This window comes from Eleutherodactylus coqui, chromosome 4, assembly GCF_035609145.1.
Source record: "Eleutherodactylus coqui strain aEleCoq1 chromosome 4, aEleCoq1.hap1, whole genome shotgun sequence".
Lineage (NCBI taxonomy): Eukaryota > Metazoa > Chordata > Amphibia > Anura > Eleutherodactylidae > Eleutherodactylus > Eleutherodactylus coqui.
Window position 1 is genome coordinate 106,804,832 of NC_089840.1, and position 22,726 is coordinate 106,827,557.

Genomic DNA, 22,726 nt, shown 5'->3' on the forward strand with positions numbered 1-22,726 from the left:
CAAATCATGGGAGGGAGCGGAAATAAGATGCAGATTTTATCTCATCCTTTAAAAATGCAAAGCAATGCATACTTCAGCCACGTAGGGGCTTTGTCAAGCAGACATATGGCAATTACAAGCATAGCTATGCTGAGATTTACCTTCTACTACCTCCCTGACAAAGCCCCTGCGTGGCCGAAGCATGCATTGCTTTGCAATTTTAAAGGACGAGATAAAATCTGCATTTTATTTTCGCTACCTCCCGTGACTTGGATTTTTCTCCATATATTATTACAAATGGCGGTTTGGTGGTAAGACCATGCCGAGTAGCACGAAGGACCAGATGGTGCATGGGGAACAACAATAAAATCATGGGATGATCCATCACATTTAAGCATGCTCTAAAAACACATCTGGTTAGACAGGCCTATATCATCCTAATCTAACTCTTACATAGTATGTTAGGCTGAAGGGAGACAATGCGCTTCTAGTTCAGCCTGTTTCCATCAGAGGAAGGCAAAAAAAAAAAAAAAAGCATGTAGCCCATTTAGGGGGAAAAATTCCTTTCTGACTCCATAATGGCAGTCAGAATAAATCCCTGGATCAACGTTTTGAAAGTTCCTACCTGATTCCAAGACCCGGATAAACAACCCCGCTGGTTATTTAATGTCTATATCCTGTAATATGATAGCACACTAGAAAGGCATCTAAACCCATCTTAAACTCCTCTATCAATTTTGCCATGACCACGTCCTCAGGCAGAAAGTGCCACAGTCTCACTGCTCTTACAGTAAAGAACCCTCTTCTGTGTTGATTATGAAACTTTCATTTCTCTAGACCAGTGATGGCGGACCTTTTAGAGACCGAGTGCCCAAACTGCCACCCAAAATCCACTTATTTATAGCAAAGTGCCAACATGTCAGTGGCCTCAGTAACAATAGTGTCCCCCACAGTGGCCTCAGTAACAATAGTGTCCCCCACAGTGGCTTCAGTAACAATAGTTACCCCCCACAGTGGCCTCAGTTACAATAGTGACCCCCACAGTGGCCTCAATAGTAAAAGTGACTCCCCTACAGTGGCCTCAGTAGTAATAGTGATCCCCACAGTGGCCTCAGTAGTATTAGTGTCCCCCACAGTATCCCTAGTAATAATAAGCCCCTCAATATCATCATTAACCCTACAATATCTGCAGGAATAATAATAACCCCCTCAGTAGTAATATTAACCCCACAGTAGCCCCAGTAATATTAACCCCTCTCAGTAGCCCCAGGAATAATATGAACCCTTTGAGTAGCCCCAGTAATATTTACCCCCTCAGTAGTAATATTAACTCCCTCAGTAGCCCGAGTAATAATAACCCTACAGTAGCCCCAACAATAATAGAAACCCCTCAGCAGTCCAAGTAATAATATTAACCCTTTCAGTACCCCCCAGTTATAATGTTAACTCTCTCAGCAGCCCCAATAGTAATAGTAACCCCCTCAGCAGCCCCAGTAATAATAGTAATCCCCTCAGCAGCCCCAGTAATAATAGTAACCCCCTCAGCAGCCCCAGTAATAATAGTAACCCCCTCAGCAGCCCTAGTAATAATAGTAACCCCCTCAGCAGCCCTAGTAATAATAGTAACCCCCTCATCAGCCCCAGTAATAATAGTAACCCCCTCAGTAGCCCTAGTAATAATAGTAACCCCCTCAGCAGCCCTAGTAATAATAGTAACCCCCTCAGCAGCCCTAGTAATAATAGTAACCCCCTCATCAGCCCTAGTAATAATAGTAACCCCCTCATCAGCCCCAGTAATAATAGTACCCCCTCAGCAGCCCCAGTAATAATATTAACCACCTCAGTAGTAATATTATTCCCCACAATAGCCCCAGTAGTAATATTAACACCCCTCAGCAGCCCCAGTAATAATAGTAACCCCCTACTTATTTATACTACCCTCTTTAATATAAGATAATTGAAACATCGTACAGAGCAAGCACTTTTAGGTTGTAAGTTCATGAATGGGGCCCTCATTCCTAGGGTTCAAATCCATTACAAGTTTAATATTATATGTAATGTCTGATTTTCTCTGTGCATGGACCCTCTGATTTGTAAAGTGTTGTGGAATATGTTGTCACTGTCCGTTAAGGGGACTATCAAAATACTAACGACGACCTGTCCGTCCGTGAGTAGTCAGAGGGTTTGTGAGTGACTTACATGCTCCGCCCTTGATCACATAATGGTGATGCCGTCACAGGTCCTTCATCCCGAGTGAGGGAGTTACATGCTCCACCCCTGATCACATGACCGTGACATCATCACTAGAGATGAGCGAACACGTTCGGCCCCGCCCCTTTTTCGCCCGAACACCGAACTTAGCGAACACCTCGGTGTTCGGGCGAAAAAGTTCGGGGGCCGCCGTGGCAGCGCGGGGGGGTGCAGCGGGGAGCGGGGGGGAGAGGGAGAGAGAGAGGGCTCCCCCCTGTTCCCCGCTACTGCCGCCCGCGCCGCCGCGCATCTCCCCGCCCCCCGGCGGCACCCGGACACTTACGCGCGAACACTCCAGTGTTCGCTAAAGCCGGTGTCCGGGTGCGGATGTGTCCGTTACGGACACGTTCGCTCATCTCTAATCATCACTAATCCTATACGCACACGGCCGCTGTCCAGCTAGGTGTTCGTTAGTATTTCATAGTAACTGCACAAGGATACAGGACCTTTGATGACATCACCATCATGTGATCTGGGGCAAAGCATGTAAGTCATTCACTCAGGATGAGCGTCACCGTCATGTGATCAGGGGCAGAGCATGGCGGTGATGTCATCCGAGGTCCTTCATCCCCAGTGCTGTGCTGCTTCTGATCCCTGTTGTATGGGATGAAAAATGTATGTAGCAGTGCTGTGTATGTGACGTACATGCAGCAGAGCTTTGTGGCGTATTGCACCACCAGAAACACTGGTGCTATAATTTCCTAATAATCAATAGTCAGATTATATATGTACCACGGTGTTCTTCTCTAAAAACATTGCTTCTAAGCTCTGCATTCACATGGGGCCTTAATCTACCATACTACGGAAGGAATACTTTATGTAATTGAAAATGCTTGGTATGAAGTGGGAAAAATAAGCTTATAACCCTGAGGGCGCTTTCACACGGCCGAGAAACTTGCGCAAGATTTGTGCGTTGTTAGACACGTGAATATTAACCCCATACTTTTGAATAGACTCATATGCACGAGCGTTGTGTGAGAAAAAAAATTGCTGCATGCTATATCTTTTTGCGTTCATCGGAACACATCGCCCATTGATTTCAATTAGACCTTTAATTCATCGCATGGCTCTAGCATGCTGTGCGATGTCCATGTGAGTGCGACGCGAGGTTTCTCATTGAAATCAATGGGAAGCACTTCCGATCTCTATATCCCACTTGAAACTCAAGCGAGGGGATCGAAATTTCACAGATGCGAGGCGTTTTTGGCTGAAAATCTCTTTTGCTTCCGCTGGTATACCACAGATGGCCAAAAGCAATATTGCATTCGCCAGCATGCGGTTTCACGGTGATGTGAGGCGTTTTTCTGTCAAAAACACCTCCCATCACTTCAGTAAAGTAGGGATCCTCCGAGGAACGCGAAATAATAGGACATGCAGCGTTTTTTTCCCCGCTCTGCTCATGTACATGACTCCATTCAAATGAAACCTCGCATTGCATCACACTCACGTACACCTCACATGCCGTTCAGTGTTTTGCCGGGCCCCACTGAAAACAATAGGTGATATGAGCGAAAGCCCAAACATAGGACATGCTGCAATTCTTTCCGGCACCATGATGCAGGAACATTTGTTTTTTTAATTCACCATGTGTATGCCCCTATTCAAAAAAATGGGGTTCAGATTTGTGCGAGATTTTCTTGGCTGTGTGAAAGTGGCCTAAGGGTATGCGCACACGTAGTGGATATTTTCCGCAAGAAAATCCACAAACAACTTCATCACAGATTTTGGTGCAGATTTTCACCGTGGGTTTCACGAATTGCATTGCAATCAATGACTTCCGCAATGAAAATCCCTGTGGAGATGCTTGGGGATTAACACGTTGTACTCACGCATTGGGAGCTGCTGCCAGGCTCAGCGCCAAACCAAGAACAGTTGTCCGCCATGCTGCATCCTTTACCGCCTCTGCTTAAAAAGAAAAAATGAGATCAGCTACCACCTATATTGACTCCCAAAAATAAGAGGGGCAACGTAATAAACGCCCAATGCTAGACAAATAAGAAATTGCAGGAAAACATGCAAAAAAAGGAAAGTCAATGAAGCATATATTATTACAGTACGTTAAATATATTTACATATGTAAGATGCATTCAAATTGGAATCCCCACATGTTCCTCACAGTTTCTCGTTGATGCTGACTTGCTAACATGGCCTGTCATGGCACCGTGGCTCTTCCAGTCTTCAGAGTGGGGTCATCTCAGCACCGGCTTCTGTGCCAGCGCTACTTCCACGCTTATGGTCCTTTTACACGCGACGAAATGTCAGACAAACAATGCCGACAATCATCCCAGTGATGCTCGCCGCAGTGCTGTCAAACAGGAGCGAGTAGGACTGCATCGCTCAGAGTGCGGCCGGTATGGAGGTGGAGTGGGACGGTAGCGCTCTCTCCACCTGCCTCCATTCACAGTAAATGGACAGTTGCTCAGAAATGACCGACTTCTATTTACACTGAACGACACGGCGTTCAGTTTTCATTGTGAAGAGGCTGAACAATTCTCGTCCAGTCGCTGCATGCGTTTATCGTTACAGTATCTACGGAAATCTGAACTATTCGGAACAATGATGGTCCCGTGTAAAAGGCCATTACAGTCCCAGTTCCGCCCTCCCCCCTTATCAGAGCGTCCCGCCGATGGGCCTCAGACTGTACGACACATGGGCTGGTACCTAGCAGAATATTCAGAGATGGCGCGGGTCGCTGTCCTTCCGAGAAGGCAGTGCGTCTAGATCACCAGTGTTGCTGACTGCTGGTCCCCGCAGGGATGAAGGAATCCTCTGCCATAGCTGTCACAGCTGTGGCAGAAGTCCGCGATGTACTCCCTATGTTTTCAATGGGGCTGGCGCTGTTGCCGCCGGCCCCATTGAAAACAATGAGCGATATCGCTGAGTTTTCTCTGTGCTGCGAGGCACTCAATCTCGCATTGCTAGAGAAAAAAACGCTAGTGGGTAGGCACTCTTAGGGTCAGTTCAGGGTCTCCGTCTCACATTTTTGAAGAAGAGAAACTGAAATAAAACTAAAAAAAATGGATCCGTTTTTTCCCCATTGATTTCAATGCGGTTTCAAACGAAACAGAAAGACTTTTGTTTTTGTTTGTTTTTTTATGGAAAAATAGTGCAGGAAAACCTGACAGAATGAAAGCAAGTGGAAGCCATTTCAATAGGGAAATCAATAGGGAAAAAACGGATCCGTTTTTTTTCCATTTTTCCTCCTCCAAAAACTGCACAGCGAGGCGGAAACCCTGAACCCAGTCACTTAAACAGCGAATGTGAGCGACTGAATGATTTCTCAATTGAACGAGACAACGATGTATCTGCCGGTATAACCAGGCTGCCCGAGCGAACTCTGACATCAAACAAAAAATTAGAAGGTCTAAACAGACCTTCAGGCCTCGTTCACACGAGCGCTGTTTTAGCGCAGTATAGGCGCATGAGAAGATGGTGGCTACACTGCATTAACCCTTTCCAATCCACTGTCTGACCTCTGAAGATATTATGATTTAACCCTTTCCAATCCACTGTCTGACGTCTGAAGACATTCTGATTTAAAGGGGTTGTCCCGCGCCGAAACGGGTTTTTTTTTTTTTCAACCCCCCCCCCCCCCCCCGTTCGGCGCGAGACAACCCCGATGCAGGGACGTACAGAAAGCTTACCGGAGCGCTTACCTTAATCCCCGCGCTCCGGTGACTTCTATACTTACCTGTGAAGATGGCCGCCGGAATCCTCTTCTTCCGTGGACCGCAGCTCTTCTGTGCGGTCCATTGCCGATTCCAGCCTCCTGATTGGCTGGAATCGGCACGTGACGGGGCGGAGCTACACGGAGCCGGCATCCTGCACGAAAGGCTCCATAGAAGAAAGCAGAAGACCCGGACTGCGCAAGCGCGGCTAATTTGGCCATCGGAGGGCGAAAATTAGTCGGCACCATGGAGACGAGGACGCTAGCAACGGAGCAGGTAAGTAAAAAACTTTTTATAACTTCTGTATGGCTCATAATTAATGCACAATGTATATTACAAAGTGCATTAATATGGCCATACAGAAGTGTATAGACCCACTTGCTGCCGCGGGACAACCCCTTTAAGGCTGTACAGCTCCGATGTTAGAAGACATCCGGCAGGGTATTCTTACTGTAGATTACTGGCCGTTCTGTTGTCGGGGGGCCTCTCCAGCATGTCAAATGCAGCAGTACTGGCTCTAGCCAGCAGATGGCGCTATTGTATAATGGCAGAAAGAGAGAGCCCCGTAGTAAACCCTGAATCCAAAATTAGATTGCAAAAGGTTAAGGCTGTACAGTTCCAATGTTGGAAGACATCCGCAGGGGTTCTCTTACTGTATATTGCCAGCCTCTCTGCCGTTGGAGCCTATCCAACGTCTCACCTCATGCAGTACTGGCTTTAGCCAGCATATAGCGCCATTGTATAACGGCAGAAAAAGAGTAAGCCCCCTAGGAAAACCAGGATACAAATTGGATTGGAAAGGGTTAAAGATCGTGTGAACGGGTGAATTTAAGCTATTTAAATTAGCTGTGAAATAGCCCATTCACATGATCGGAGGTGTGTGGTATCCAGCTCCCATGAAAGTCTATGGAAAGCATGCGCCAAAGATACGTCAGGTCCTATCTTTTAATGCACCACGGACCTTAGATGCGAGTTTGCAGCCGCATGTTCTGTCTTTGTCAGGTGCGAGTATTTTGCGCATCTAAAATTCCTTCATGTGAATGCTTCTATAGGAAACCATTGTTCTAATAGAAGCGCTTTCTTTGCACGCTTATAATGCGCCAAAACAGCGCTCGTGTGAATGAGGCCTTAACCCAATATAATTATAAATAGCTGACATTCAATGTTTGAAACAACGTCTAGATATCCAGCAGACATTCTTGAAAAAGCTGATTAGTAACCTAAACCGTGTTTCACAGCTTGATATCACACACGCCGTGTGACATTAGGGTGAATTATCACAGATCAACATTAACCAAGTAACGATAGTCTCTAGCAGTTGAATGAAGCCATAGTTCGTTCATAATTCACAGCAGCAAGCCAAGGCTTCATTCATATGGACGAGCGTAATATTGGTCCGAGAAACGCAAGTCGTATGAACGGCAACATGGCCGCAGATTGGTACAGCGCAATCTATGCAAGGAATACGTTGTACCGACACGGTCGTCTGAGCCGCGTCTCAATTAGCCAATTCATTCAGTGCGCTTTTGTTTGTCGCACGCAAATGCACATGTCTTGTGGGTGCAATAAGTAAAGTACGCCGATGCACGTGCAAAAAACATTGTTCAGTCCGTAACTAGGCAGCGCTTAAGCCAGCACAAATACGTGTATGCCTGTGTGAGAGGGGCCGCTGGGCTTATTTCTTTGTTTTTATTTTCTGACTTTTTGGGGTTGGCAGCAGCTCTGCTGTTTACATTGGCTATAATGAGAGCGGGAAACTACAAGTCCCATGATCCTCCGCGCCCAGGTAGCTTCTTCCTCAGTGACTTCCCACTGCAGCTACAGAGCAGCCCGAGAGAGCAGATTAGACAGGGCAGTGAGGAGCCGGTACTGGCAGTATGGCGTTACCTCACACTAATGACAATGGGAGATAGCAGTGGGCACCGAGACACAACGCACAGCAGGCGGCAGCCACAAGCACACAACACCCAGGGACATACTGTGGACGGTCGCTGACATCTCCTCCGGCGGGCGGCGCTCTGTGATGACGTCACGGGAGGGGACTTCTTGTATGTTGTGGACTCCCTGAGGAGAATACCAAACATCAGTGATGTAAAGCAGCCGAGCAGGCAGTGGTGCCTTCTGGGGCTCCTCCTGGCATTGAATGCCAATTAAAAACTATTATATAATAGCATTTTAAAACTATTTTAATATATATATATTTTTAAAGTTGTATAACCCCCTTTAATATAGGGTTAAAGCTATCCTCCGGCCAGGATAAACAAAGATGGCCGCACCTGATGCATGCTGTGTATAAAGGTCGGCTTCACACAGACGTATTTCCGAGCGCAATACGCAGGGAATAGAACCAATTGATTTCAATGGGTTTGTTCCCATGCGCTTATACTGCGATCACATTGTCAGACGTGCGGTCTTTCTATGCATTTGCGCACAAAAGCTTCCCATAGAAGTCAAAGGGGGTGCGCAAGGAGATGCTGGAAAAAGAACACATTAGGAACTAATTAACCATTTCAGTCGCTACATTAGTTTGCTGTGCGTAAAAGAACACGCCCCACAGCGCTTTTTTTTTACCGAATGGACCCTATTTTAGTCAATGTGATTCGTTTGGCGCTGTTCGGTTCTATCATAAGACGCAGCCGTTCAGCCACGGGGATTTCTCTTTCGTGTGCTCCGAACAGAGCGGGAAAACGGAACCCCCGTCGCAGAGTCTTTTTAGCATCCAGAGCGGTCAAAATCTGCAGCATTGGTACCCAGCGGCCTGTAGGGAGCGCAGCATCGCTGGTCATGTGGCGTCACTTCCGCATCACCTGACCAGCAGCACTGCGTTCGCTTCAGGCCGCACAAAGCCTTCAGAGGTGAGGGCTGTGTGTTCTGAAATCAGCTGCAAATATGGAGCGGATTGTGGCTAATGTCACACGGCGAGTGCGACTTCAGGCTGTGAAGCTCGGCCCGATATTACGCCAACGTGCGATGTCTGCCTGGCATAACTTTGGAGAAGTAGTGATCCTCCGCCGCGGCTGAAAGCGGAGTGTTTGACATTATTTTCAATGGGTAACCTTTGCATTGCACTCACGTGCACCTGGCACCCCGTACAATGCTGGGCCGGATCCACTGCTGAATGAACCGCTTGAAATCAATGAGTTATATTTTCTGTGTATTACACAACTTATTTGTGTGCGAATGCGCGTACAATTGTGAATCTGGCCTTAGAGTGCATTCCCATGGGCGAGAGCGAAGCGCGCCTGACATTCCCAAGTGTGACTCGCACAACACACGGACACACTGTGCATGTGCTTTGCAATGTGCGAGAGATCGCACATCTGCATGTTCTACTCTTGTGTAAGACTCGCCAGAAAATAGAAAGCTTGCACAATTTTTTCACCTATGTGAATACACCCTTAGGCCTCATGTCCACTCGGAAATTCGGGCCCGCCGCAGATTGTCCATGCAGAATCCCGCAGCGGGTCCCTCCTTTCCCACGGACATGAGGCCTGAAAATTGATTTTTCTTACCTGTCCAGACACAGCAGATCTTTCTTCCGTCACGGACGGATCTTCTTTCTTCGGCCCAGTGCCGTGCACTCTGTTTTTTTTTTTAACTTTTGCTCTCCCGCGCAGAAGAGCAGAAATTCAGCTGCAGGTGTACCGCGGATGCAGATGGCTTCCATAGGCTTCTATGGAAGCTTGCGGGAGACCCGCAGAAAATGGAGCATGCTGCAGGTAATTTCCCTCACGTGCGATCTCTGCGGCAAGGAATAAGGACATCCGCAGGTATTTTTTTACCTGCGGGTGTCCAATGCATCCCTATGGCAGCCGAAAACGCGTGCGGGACACCCGCGCAGATTTTGTAATTATAATTGTCCAGTGGACATGCGCCCTAAGGCTTAGAATCTTGCATGAGTTTTGTGCGCTGTGAAAGTCTAACCCACTATTTCTAATGGGTATATTTATATGGGCGATTTTTCTCTTGCAGCGTTGCTATGAAACGGAGAAATCGCGGCATGTTCTATCTTCATGCGAGTCTTGCACACGAGTAGAACATGCAGATGTGCGAGGTGTCCGTGTGTTGTGTGAGTCACACCTCACATGAGCAGTTTCTTCCCTCACAACAATGCTGCGAGATTAAAATTCGCAGCATCTTCTATTTGTTGACGTTCCTGTGGAACGCCTCGCCCCTTGGACAAGACACTTTTTTTTACTGGTTTTACTGGTCTTTTGTTTTTTTTCCTTCAGCTGCCAAAATTATTTTTTTCTGTTTTTTTTTTTCTGTGACATATAGAGCAATTTTTGTTTTTATATCTTTTTGACTGGCTTTTTCCACTTTTAGTTTTATTGGGGGTTAAAAGCTAAAAAAAAAGATTTTTTTTTTTAACATTAATACAGGTAGTCCCCGACTTGCGAACAGGTTCCGTTCCAGGAGCCTGTTCGCAAGTCCGTTTTGTTCGCAAGTCGAACAAATGGTAGTATGGAGCGGGATCGCGGGTGGATCGCTCCATACAACGTCGGGTGCAGTCTGTTTCTTACAGCGGGCACCCAGCGGCAGCAGTTCCGATGAGCCGCGCCGCTTGTCCTAACTGTTAACACTTTAAATACCGCTCTGACAGCGGTATTTAAAGTGTTAACAGTTCTGACGAGCGGCGCGGCTCGTCGGAACTGCTGCCGCCGGGTGTCCGCTGTAAGAAACAGCCTGCACCCGACGTTCAGGGGTCCCGTACAGCGTCCCACGATGAGATCGCGGGAAGCTGTGTGGTTGCTAGGCAGCCGGGGACCTCCTGAAAGGCCCCAGGGCTGCCTATGCAGAGTGCCCATAGAGCGCACGGCTTGCTAGGCGCTCTGCATAGACAGCCCTAGGGCCTTTCAGGAGGTCCCCGGCTGCCCAGCAACCGCGATGTGACCGGACAGGCTTCTAACAGGCTTGATAGAAGCCTGTCCGGTCCCTGCACAGTATGATGTAATGCCATAGCATTACATCATACTGTGCAGAACAGATAGTTCGTATCTAGCGAAATTCGTAACTCGAATGTTCGCAAGTCGGGGACTATCTGTAGTTGTTGTTTTTTTTTTTAATTAGTATATTTACGCTAATATAAAGTATGGGAATGGGTTCCTCATTTTGTTTCGGACATTTTAATATATAATATGTATGGTTTCAGATAACAGGCGCATATTCCGACGGTTTTGGTTGGCGCCGACTTTGGTTTGTTTTCTTTTATGTATATTTTTTAATTTTATTTAGTGATTTTTTTCTTAGTTATTTTTGTAACTATTTTTTGAAACCATCTATGTCCTCCACTACGTCATCCATAGGAGCCCCAGTTACAGGGGAAAACATTCCCATTTAGGGCTCATGTCCACGGGTGGGTTTGATTTGTGAAACCCACACGGGAGATCCGCAAATCAAGCCGCCCATATGGAATCATGGGCACCCGCAAAATAATTTAAGCATGCAGATTTGTTTTGCGGACCTTTCGGTCCGGAAAAACAAATCGTAGCATGCTCCATTTTACTGCAGATCCTGCACTGACGGCTTCTATTGAGGTCAATGGAAGCTGTCCAATCTGCGGCACACCTCTAGCTGTGACTACAGAAGTGCCGCGAATCCCACGGGAAAGCAGGAGTTTGAAAAAGAAAAACTCCTACTGCGCATGTGCGCCGGCGCACCAGAACACATCCGCTGTGCAGAAGACACAGAACAGGTAAAATAGTGTCTACTGGCAGGGTGGGATTTCGCTGCGGGGTCCTGCCCACGTAATCCGGCTTGCCTGTGGGCATTAGGCCTCAGTGACAATAGTCACTGGCAGAGCTGATCAGGGTCTGCTAGGACCCTGCAGCACTGCTGTACCAGGGGAGCCCGGCGGTCACGTGATCGCTGGCTCGCTTAGTGGAAGAAACACTTCCACTCTTACTTTCTAGTACATAGCGCTCATTGAGCGCAGTATACTATGGAAAGGAGAAGGCAGAAGCTGTTAAAAAAAACACTTCTTCCTTCTCCTCCGCGTTCTCAGCTGTGACTAACAGCCGACAATGCGACCTGCTTCTGCTTGATTGCAGCAGCAGAGGCTTTAATCCCTCGGCACATTTCTACGATCGAGCGGGATTAAAGCCCAGGCCCAAGCGCAGTAAATTTGCAATGTTTGGTCCTTAAGGGGTGAAAGACATCGCTTGGCACTCGCATGCTGAGGATCGCAATTTCACAGAAGTGATGTGAGGCACTTTTGAATGAAAAACGCTTTGCTTCCATGTGTAAAACGCATGTTGGCAAGCTCAACATCAGGCCAAGTTTCTCAACCTGACATCGCGCTGGCGCGTGTGAGTGTAGCCTCACATAGATCAAAATCAGTCTGGCAATGATGGACTCCACTACTTACATGTGAAGATCATTCGTTACTTATGACAGTAGGCTACCACTGCTATTACATGAGCACCATTAACGCTTGTGTAATAGCACTAATTACTGGGCTGCACATGCAAGTTTAGCGGCTTTCACTAGCGCTTATGTAGTAGCAGCCTGAGGGTGGCTTCACACAGGACAATTATCCTCCGAATAGTCGCTAAAGCAAGTTGTTAGCTTACGAGTGACTTGTTTGTGTGTTTGTACACAGAGTGATTGTTGTTCCCTTCTTGTTCGTTCTCCTAGGCACTGAAGCGCGCACCTCCCTGCAAAATTATTGGCTAGTCGTTGAAAGACAAACAAACCTCTATTTCATAGCAGATGATAATTAATCAACCAGCGCCTATTTTTGGATGAGCTGAAACAAAGCGGCTAGTCACCGGGTTGGTGGCTGTGTTTACATAGAACAACTGTTGTTTACATTCACTCTATCGAACGACTATTTGGATAATAGTTGTCTCGTGAAAAGCTACCCTAAGGCCGTCTGCACACGACCGGATTTGCATTGCAGAAACTGGAGTGAGCGTCCGCCTCTAGGTTCCACAGCAAATTCAAGGCTTTAGTCCCAGTCAATAGCAAAACTACGGCGTGGGATTAAAGCCTCTGCTCCTGCAATCAACCAGGAACAGGTCGGGTCTTGCTGACACAGCCGAGGACCTGGAGGAGAAGGGAGAGGCTGTTTTTAACTGCTTTTGCTTTCTCCTTCCCAGGCTACATAGCGCGCAATGAGCGCTATGTACTAAAAAATGAAAGCGGAAGTATTCCACTAAGCAATCCGACGATGATGTTAACGCCTGGTGCTCCTGTTGTCACAGAGTTGCAGGGTCCTAGCAGATGCTGATCAGCTCTGTTAGTGGCTGATCTCACTGCAAGAGGATATTTTCCCCTGTAACTGGGGTTCCTGTGGAAAAGTATGAAATAAAAAAAAAAAAAACATGTGAATGACCCACAGAAGTCTTATATGATGTCATAGGGGTAATAGATGGTAAAGAAAATTGTTACAAAAATATGTTTAAACAAAATTACTGAATAAAATTAAAATATATACATAAAAAACAAAACGAGCCAAAGCCACCATATGCGCCCTGTAATCCAAAACTGTACATATCATATCAAAACGTCCGAAACAAAATGAGGAACCCATTTCCATACTTTATTTTAGTGTAGATATACTTATGTTAAAAATAAACAACTATACATTTTTTAAAAATATTTTTAGCTTTTTACCTCTAATAAAACTTAAAACCAGAAAAAAAAGTCAGTGAAAAAAAGATATAAAAAATATCCCTATATGCCCTTGAAAAAAAAACAGCAAAAGGATTTTGGTAACTGAAGAAAAAAATAGGTAGTAAAACCACCACATGGCTAAAACCCTAAAAATTGTATGGTCCTTTGGGACCAAAACACCCTAGTCCTTGAGGGGTTAAAAGGACATATCCCAATTGTTTAAAAAAAAGACTGGATGCTAGGTCAACACAGGAAATTAAAGGGAAACATATATAGGAACCTCAATCGTATAAATAACAAAACACAAACATTAAAATCATCCAAATCAGAGATCAAATAGAACAATCATAAAATAGATGCAATTCGTGCTGGATCACACCTGCGGGGAAAAGAGCAACAAAAAGAAAAATTATTTCACAAAAACAATTAAACTTAATCTCATTATTCAAACCAAAAGAAGACAACGTGTTTAAAGTATATCTCTGCATTGTCTCCTTTTGTAGCAAAATTCTATCAGTCACCTCGCTCCCTACTCAATACAACTGATAATACCCATGAACTTTAACCAGATACTGATCCACCATGATAATGAATGAAGCAAGCAATTTACTGTCATCAGGGTGACAAATGTCCCCAAAGTGCTCACCAATCCGTACACACTTATAATTCTCTTTTTGTCTTTCCCACATAATATTTCAGACACAGACACTGGATCAGATAAATAACCAATTTTGGCTTACAATTAAGAAAAGATCGTGTTGAAAATGCCTTATCGCCCATAGAATTCATAAATTCAGGTATGTCAAAGGGCAACTCCAGCAAAGATGTATATTTTTCCATCTCTGCCCCATTTACCTGTTTGCCTGTCACATTCTGAAGGTCTCCTCTGTGTATTGCAGACACTTCCATGCAGTGCAGCATGGAAGTGTCTGCAATACACATGCAGTGCAGCATGGAAGTGTCTGCACTGTCTGATACTTATCAGGCACCATCTTGATAGTCAAAAGTTTGCTTCCACTTTCACATCGATACCATGATACATCAGCACAGCATTAGCCACAGGTTGTGTCATTTTTGTCTGCTGGGTGGAAAGTTTAAATATCACTACCTTCTATATTCAACTAAATAAGTTGCAGACCATAAGTATACAGTCAAGAGGATGAGCTGTGATGTCCTCTATTATAACTGTGTGACAGGAGCTGTGTGATCATCATCAGTAACTGTGATAGGAGAGTCCACTAAGATGTTTCTGTGGTAGGGCCCATGTAACAGCATCACACAGACTGAGAAATTGACTAGAAACTGAACACAAGTAAATCTGAGTTGGTCAGAATTGAGATCATATGACCACATGAAGAGATGGAGACCAGGAGTTTCAGATAGAAAGGAGTAACACTACCTCACTTATATATACTGGAGATGTATATACATAATGAATGGAAAAAGGATGAACTTTGAACATACTGAAATTTTATTTTTAGGAGGTATCTTAGGCTATGTTTGACTTTTATCCACAAGTGTGATTTTTAGCCTATTTTTTTTTGCCTAACTGATGCAAAATTGCATGAAGGCTCCCATGAATTATCAGGTGTCTACTTTTGTATATGGGCATGTGGGGGTATAATATCATTTTCTTATGTTATAGTTCAATTTTAACTTGTTTAATGTCAAAAGTGTGAAAATGTCCCATCAGCAAAAGGGTTAATGTGCTCCTCAAATGGCAAGATTTAAAGTGAGAATACTATTGATGACCTATCCTCAGAATAGGTCATCAATAGTTGATCGGCTGGTGTCCGTCGCTTGTGACTCCAATTGATCAGCTGAGTAGGAGCGCATGCTGTCAGCCCCGCAAATACACATAGGTCATAGTGGAAGCAGCGGAAGTCTTCGCACCGACCTCTGTGTGGTGGCCAACGCTTGTAACTGCGAGCACAGCTTTCATTGAAATCAACGCAAGCTGTACCTGCAATTACAAGCGCCGGCCACTACACAGAAGTCAGAACGAAGACTTCCACTGCTTCCGCTCCGATCTTTGTGCATTTGCAACACTGACAGCATGTGCCTGCTCAGTTGATTGGCTGGGGTCCATTGCTCTGGACCCGGCCGATCAACTAATGACCTATCTTGAGGATAGGTCATCAATATTATTCTCACTGGAAAACCCCTTTAAAACATTATAGGGGGGGATACACATGGAATTATGAACATCCCTATAGACTCTAGTTAGAGCTTTGGGTGAGAGATTTTCCTACTCTTTTGACCGTCTCCAGGCAGAACTTTTCCCCTGGCGATGGTCTAACTGACTGGACAGAACCTCTGCCCTATTGGGTTTTGTTACTGATGGTCCGGCTTTTTTTACATCCCAGCAACAGCAGGTCATTGGGCTCACCTGCATTCTGGACTAGAAACCCGGGTGCAGGGCTGGGTGGTTGTCTTTGCTCTCCCAGCACTGGAATTAGGAATAAAAGAAAATACCTTTGATGGGGGCAGTAGTGGCTGAGCTGAGGAGGAGGGCAGGAGATTGTGCCATGCTGTCTTAGCTGGAATGCCTGGCACAGTGTAATATTCTTGCTTGAAGATGTGGATCCTCCCACATAAATGATCCTTCTGTGGTAGCAGACACCCCATGTCACTCTGCTGTAGAAAAGCCGATTTGCCAAGTTAGCTTTCCACAAAACAGTTTCTTGCAGAAAGTGTTGACACCATTTGCCTCGTGAGTTCATGGGGTCTTTTGTGTTTATGGCTTGGACGGGGAATATAGTTTGATACGCTATGTCTTTATGGTTTTTTTTGATGGTTATCTGTTTTCTACTCTGTACATTCCATTTCAAACCCAAAAGCTTTGAAATTTGAAAAAAAAGGCATTGAAACCAGTACAATCGGGAAACATGCTTCCCTGGTAACCAGGCTCCCAAACAGGCAGACAGCTCAGTTGTTAATTGATGGATTTTTTATGGATTTTTGATTGCCAGTTCTTAGGGTAGTGGGCTTACATGGGTTGAGAATTCAGCTATTGTTAATGTTTCCTCATGTTGTTGAGCCGAAATTGTTGAGGGAGTTAGGGGTAAGCAGAATTATCCTTTTTCTTTACCTCTTTTTGTTAATTGTCATCGTTCCCCTCGGGAGGTTTTTCCTATAAAGGACCCCAAGTCTTTCTGCTTAATCTATCACTTATCTTTTCCATTTGGCAGTTTATCGAATGATGAAATTGACAAGTCTCTTTCATCTCTTAAGACCCATTTAGACCCAACGATTCTCTCTCAAAATTCGCTCAAAGCCGTGTTTTGAGAGACAATCGTTGAGCCTAAATGCATGGACATCGTGCAGTTTTCGTGCCCGAGTCGTTCCTCACTCATTTCTAGTTTTCTTGAATTGAGCTATGAACTCTAATCAGTGGTGCAGGCTGTTATCACAGTCAGCAGCACTAATAAGATTTTTACAGCCCGTGTCCCGCTGGTAGTTCACAACAAGACGCGAGCTGTAATCGCGGAGAACAATACAGCTGCTTGCTTATGCAGAACAACTGTATTATTTGCCGAGCAGTAGCGGTTGTGTCCCACTCTGCATGCATCGCTCTTAAGTAGCTACTTTGCTACTATAGACTATGCAAAGATGATCGCTCAAAACTATCCCTCAAACTGTCGTTTGAGCAACTCTTGAGCGATCATCTGTCAGAGTAAATGGAGTCTAAGTCACTCTACATTTGTCCAGGCGTTTCTTTGGTCAGGTCTTTTGGCAAGGGTTTGTTGTAAGTAGAGATGAGCGAACATACTCGGTAAAGCACTACTCGTCCGAGTAATGTGCTTTATCCGAGTGCCTCCCCGCTCGTCCTGAAAGATTCGGGGAGCGCCGCTGCTGACAGGTGAGTTGCGGCGGGGAGCAGGGGAGAGCGGGCGGGAGAGAAGGAGAGAGAGATCTCCCCTCCGTTCCTCCCCGCTCTCCCCTGCAGCTCCCCGCTCCGCGGCGCTCCCCGAATCTTTCAGGACGAGCGGGGAGATACTCGGATAAAGCACATTACTCTGACGAGTAGTGCTTTACCGAGTACGTTCGCTCATCTCTAGTTGTAAGCTAAGCTGATATTCAATCTTTTCATTTGCCCCCTATTTGGCCTGATTTTTTCAACTCTTTTGTTATTCAGTTTAATAGTAACTTATTTTGACAATTGCCCACCTATGGCTTGTTCCATGTCTTGTTTCTACTTCAAGGCTTTCACCGATGCAGTGGGTACGACTGGTTTTGGAATGTTTTGGGACAGCCATTGCTATGTGAAGCAGTGGTCCTGTTCGTAGATTGAGAATGGCGGGGGTTTCTAACTTGGTTTTTTTAGAATTATTTCCCACTGTTGCTGCTTTGATGCTATGGGGTTGTTTCTTTGCTAATAAGAGACTTTTGTTTCACACAGAGCATAAAGGTGTTATATGTACCATTAATTGTTTTTCATCTACGTTGGGTTGTGCTTAAGCTGTTCCACTGTTTACTTCTTTTATGCTTGCATTTGAATACTTGGGTGTAAGTGGTAAACTTTCCTTGTGCGTCCAAAATAGTAGTAGATTCTCTTTCCCAGTTTGATTTCAGAAGTTCTGGGAGTTGGTTCCATGGGCCAATGAGGAAGGGGCGGTAGGTATTAGTGTATCTTGACGCCACCGGAAGCTAGGAGTTTGACAGGGCTTGGATGAGTAACACCCCCTGTCACACCCCTAGCTTCTGATTGGCTCAAGAGCTGAAGGTCCTGCTACCTTTATTTTCTTCTACAAGCGGACGTTGTTGAGCTCCAGCGCTCTCACAGCAGGTACTCGGCAATCCCCCTCCCTGTGATCTGCCCTCCCTGCGATCTGCCCTCCCTGCTGTCCTCCTAATGCTGCTGTCTGTGCCCGATGCCTACATGTCACATTCCTCCGCCGCACTTGTCTACAACTGTCTGCGGGGAGGCATGTCTGCGAGTGCCCCGTGCCGCTGTGGTCTGCCCGCACTCACAGCCCACAGTCTGGCCCCAATGTCTGTCACTGTCTCTCCCCCCATGCTGCTGGTACAGATTTATCCCGTTACATGTCTTTGCTGGTTGCTGCGCTTGTCAGCCACCGCCGCCCCAGGGAAAGTCGCCTCAGTCCGGACTGGCCTCCCTGCCAGAGGTGGGTAGCGTGTTGTGCGCCATTGGCGGCGAGGAGTAGTGCTGTTGCACAGGCAGATGCGCCCATATAGCCGGCGCCGCAGCTTCCTTGTAAAACACATTCTACTGTCTGCTACTGGGCTGCCAGGACCTGCAACCGAAAAAACTGTCCACCCAATCACAGACAGGGGGCGTCACCCCCCTGTCAACCTTGACTCCACCAGGAATTCCTGGTGGCGTCAAGATACACTAATACTGGGGCAGTATACCTGGGCATTTTGGGGGCTTGATATGGTTGTTATTTTGGGCCTATTGCCACAGTCGTTGGCTTATGCATAGAGAAGTTCTATCTTGGCCTGATCTTGTTGGGTTAATTTTTTTCGGTAGATGTGCTTTGTTCCTTTTTAGCAGCAAAGAACTTATGGCCCTTTCTTTTTGTTTATTTTTATTTAGGAAGTGACTGGCTTATGGGAGTGTTTGTAAGATCTTGGCAATTGTGTCCTATTTTATGTGGAATTTGGCTGGTCACCCTATGAATAATTACTTCATTGTGAATCAAGTCTTGAAAGGTTATAGGAGAAATGGGCACATTCCAGATAGGAGGTGCCCTATTTCTCTGGGTTTATTGTTAAATTTATGTGATGCGTGCAAAGTGGTTTGTAAGTTTGCCTTTGAGTCTCACTTGTTTTCTACTACTTTTTGTCTGATGTTTTTCAGGGTGTTTTGTATTGGGGAACTTTTCCTCACTCTCAGGATAGAAATTCGGGCCTAAGGCTGGAGCATACCTCTATTTTTGATTAGCATTTAACTGTTTTTATCATTTAAGTAACCCTCCAATCCTGGACAAACACTTCCAGGACAAACGCTTCTCTGTCTACTTGATGCACACCGTGCATTAGCATGCATTGGTTGTGTAAGACATTACATGTTGCTCTGACTGGCCAGTGCCGCTTATGTGGGCATATATGTAGTGTCTTAGACTAATGATGAATACTAATGCACAGTGTGCATCAGATAGTCCGAGAAGCAGTGTGGCCATCTTTGTCCAGAACCAGAGGGTCACTATAACAACAAAATCATTCCTCGTGGTAGAGGTTTCTGGGTCCACTTCAGTTCTGTCCAGAATAGTAGGATCTGCCTGGTGAGTGCTGTTCAGCCTACAATGGGTGGGAGGTTGTTACTATCGCACCTAGACAGTTATCTGTTTACACAATTTCAATTTTGGGCTGTAGTTGCTAAATGTGTTTCTGATTTGGGTTTGTCTAGCTATTCTTTCTGGATTGGGGGTTGGCACTGCGGCCACTAGGACAGGTTTAAATGAGTCAGTTATAAAGAGGTTGGGTAGATGGTTGTCCTTGCGTTACAAGTACTTGTTCATGCTCATTTGATTGTTTATTAATGGTTATTATTTGAGCTTTTACGGGTTTGACAGTATGGCTAATTGGACACTCTCTCATACACTGTGTTCACAAAAAGGCTGCTGCTAGGTGTTACAGAGTTATCCTGTCCACGTCGCCGGAGATAGTTTGTGTAGAGTTTGGGGGATGAGATGGTTAGATTTGCTGGAGCTGATATTCGAAATGTCTGCTACTCATTCTGATCCGGATATCTGCAGATGGGGCAGAAACACAGTGGAAAATTCCGCAGTTGATTTTAGTAGCTACATCTCCCCCACCTCACCTCAGTGCACCTGCCAAAGGTTCCCCGGCAACGTCTAGTGTTGAGATAAATGTAGGAAAAATTGTGGTTATAGGCGCAATCCCATTTAACTTAAAGAGGCATGAGACGTGTTTTTGAACTCGACTCCTGTTTTTATTGAAAAGTAATCCAGCCTATAGATGTTTTTTGGAGCACAGTCAGTAGTGGTGTGTTCTCTTAGCAGAGGACTGTTGAGCCGTTGGTTAGGTGATTTCACTTCCTGCGGATGCGCAGCTGATTCCTGGTCAAAATCCATACCTATAGTGCAGATTTTGACGCAGGGTTTTATGTGGAAATACTGCACAATTTGCCACAGAATTTTCAGCAGCGTTTCTGCCATGTGAGAACATATCCTTAGGTGGTAATGGCACCACGAGTGGAAAATCGCAGTTAATGCGAGAATCGTTTACCACAGCATGTCTATGGACGGACATTGCTGCGGAATTGGTGGCGGGTGCCTGACCGCGAAATCCGCAGCGATAATCAGTCTGTGGGCATTAGCCCTAAAGGAGTTTCATGATAAATTGCTTTGTTTTGCATGTGAAACTTTTAGTTATCAAAGTATTGAACATTCTGCAGCAGATCAGCAAAAAAAAATCGGCATCAAAAACCACACCATTTGGTGCAGAATTCACCCCCTGATTTGAAGAGGTGGAAGGTACATCAAAAACCTGGTGCTATACTTGACATGCTGCAGATCCAAAATCCACTTCCCGGGTCAATTTCCACAGCAGAATATTCCTGCAGTGTGTGGATGAGATTTTGAAAATCTCATCCACTTTACAATCACTGCAAATACTGCAGATTTTCCGAAAATTTATGGTAAATCCACCTAATTTGAACAAAGCCTTAGCAATCTATAGGGTTAAATCTGCTACTGAACTGCAACAATAGACATATTCAAAAAATTTGGTTAGGAAAACTACTACAAAAAGTGCATGTACGATTTTAGCCTAAAATGGCCTATTTTTTCTCTCTCCTTTTATCTGTGCCTCAATAGAATTGATAGCCAGTGTGTGCTGATAGAAATATATTGGTGCCATATCACTGATCCATAAAACACAGATACCCTAACAATGATGTCCTTTCTAGTACATCTCCAGATAGAGAACAATAAGTCAAAATATACAATCCTGGCATAAAGCATAAATTGGCATCGCACCCCGTAGGTTTGCTTTAGACATGGGTGGTTTAGTGAAGTATCATCTGCAAAGAACCTGTATCTCCGCATGTGATTCCAAGAGAAACAGAAACGTCTTGGCAAACCCTGATCTAAAGCAAACTACTAAACACCGAAGAGAATAACAATCTATTAAGACTAGATGCTTGAAATACTTGTGATATGTTTCATCAGAATTTCATACAGCTGATATTCATTTGTGGGTTATGTTAAATGTGCTCTTTGTTCTGATGAATGTTACAAATACAGTAGCGCGACGGGAATCTTGAAATCACCCTACGAACTTGTAACTAAAGCTGACCATAGATGTTAGATGTCTGTTGGTGGATGTCCTCAGTTTCCTTGGGATCCTCTGAATCTCATCTTGTGCAAATGCCAGATAGTCCAGCAACATTTGTTATCAGAGAACATGAGCCGCTTACAGTATTTTTAGGTGTTCAATCTTTGGTTTTCCAAGTGATAAGCAATACCAGAAAGTTATTTCTAGCATGTCCATTAGATGAGGACACCGGAGATGTTTGTTGGCTGAACATTCATTTGTTTGCCAGCTGTATACAACCTCAGGAGGCATAATAGTATTCCCTATTGTCTTGTTATCTGCTCCGATTGCATAAGGAGTAACTTACATACAATGTCCCCTAGAACATGGCACAATTTTCATACATCTCAACCAACCCAGATCCAGCGGGACAGCTCTGGAAGGTCTGACACACGTTCCGCTATTACCCCCGTTTCTCTATCACTATGCCCGCCTTGTGTTTATATGTGTGTGTATATACCATAATTATACACAGCCTGCACATGGCTCCCAGAGGTAAACTATGCTGAGGCTGGTGAAATGACATCTCCAGTGATCCTCCAGAGCTCTGCACTCGCTGATACACACTAGTTTTGTATGCTTGTCTACAGCAGCAGCAGTGTTCTTATGTCAATTCATCAATCACACCCTGCTACCCAATGCTCTTTACTGTTGTCAGTCCCTCCAATGCCAGTAGATGCCAGTACCTGGGCTTCTGTACCCATTTCTGCATTAGTGCCCTCCTGTAGACTCTGCAGTAGTGAGGAGGAAGTAGTAAGCATCATCAGATGAACCGGATCTAGGAGCCAAAGAGTGTAAGGCAAGCTACACTTTCTGCATGTGCCCCCCAATTCTGCTTGCATAACCCCCCATAAAGGATCCTCTGGGCAAACCACATGCTTTGTAGAACCACTGCATGCGTGTGCGAC

General features: G+C 45.3%; 1 protein-coding gene across 1 annotated transcript in view; it reads right to left on the reverse strand.

Annotated features, from left to right (window-relative positions):
• LOC136625606 (uncharacterized) overlaps window positions 1-7,902 on the reverse strand; it is a 532,926-nt gene extending 525,024 nt beyond the window's left edge. Inside the window, exons 1-2 of the mRNA XM_066599945.1 lie at window positions 7,877-7,902; window positions 4,059-4,131 (exon numbers count right to left, since the gene is read on the reverse strand). Of these exons, the coding sequence (XP_066456042.1) occupies window positions 4,059-4,112 (54 nt within the window). The 5' untranslated portion in view covers window positions 4,113-4,131; window positions 7,877-7,902. The remainder of the gene's footprint in view (window positions 1-4,058; window positions 4,132-7,876) is intronic.
• Window positions 7,903-22,726: the final 14,824 nt, after the last annotated feature.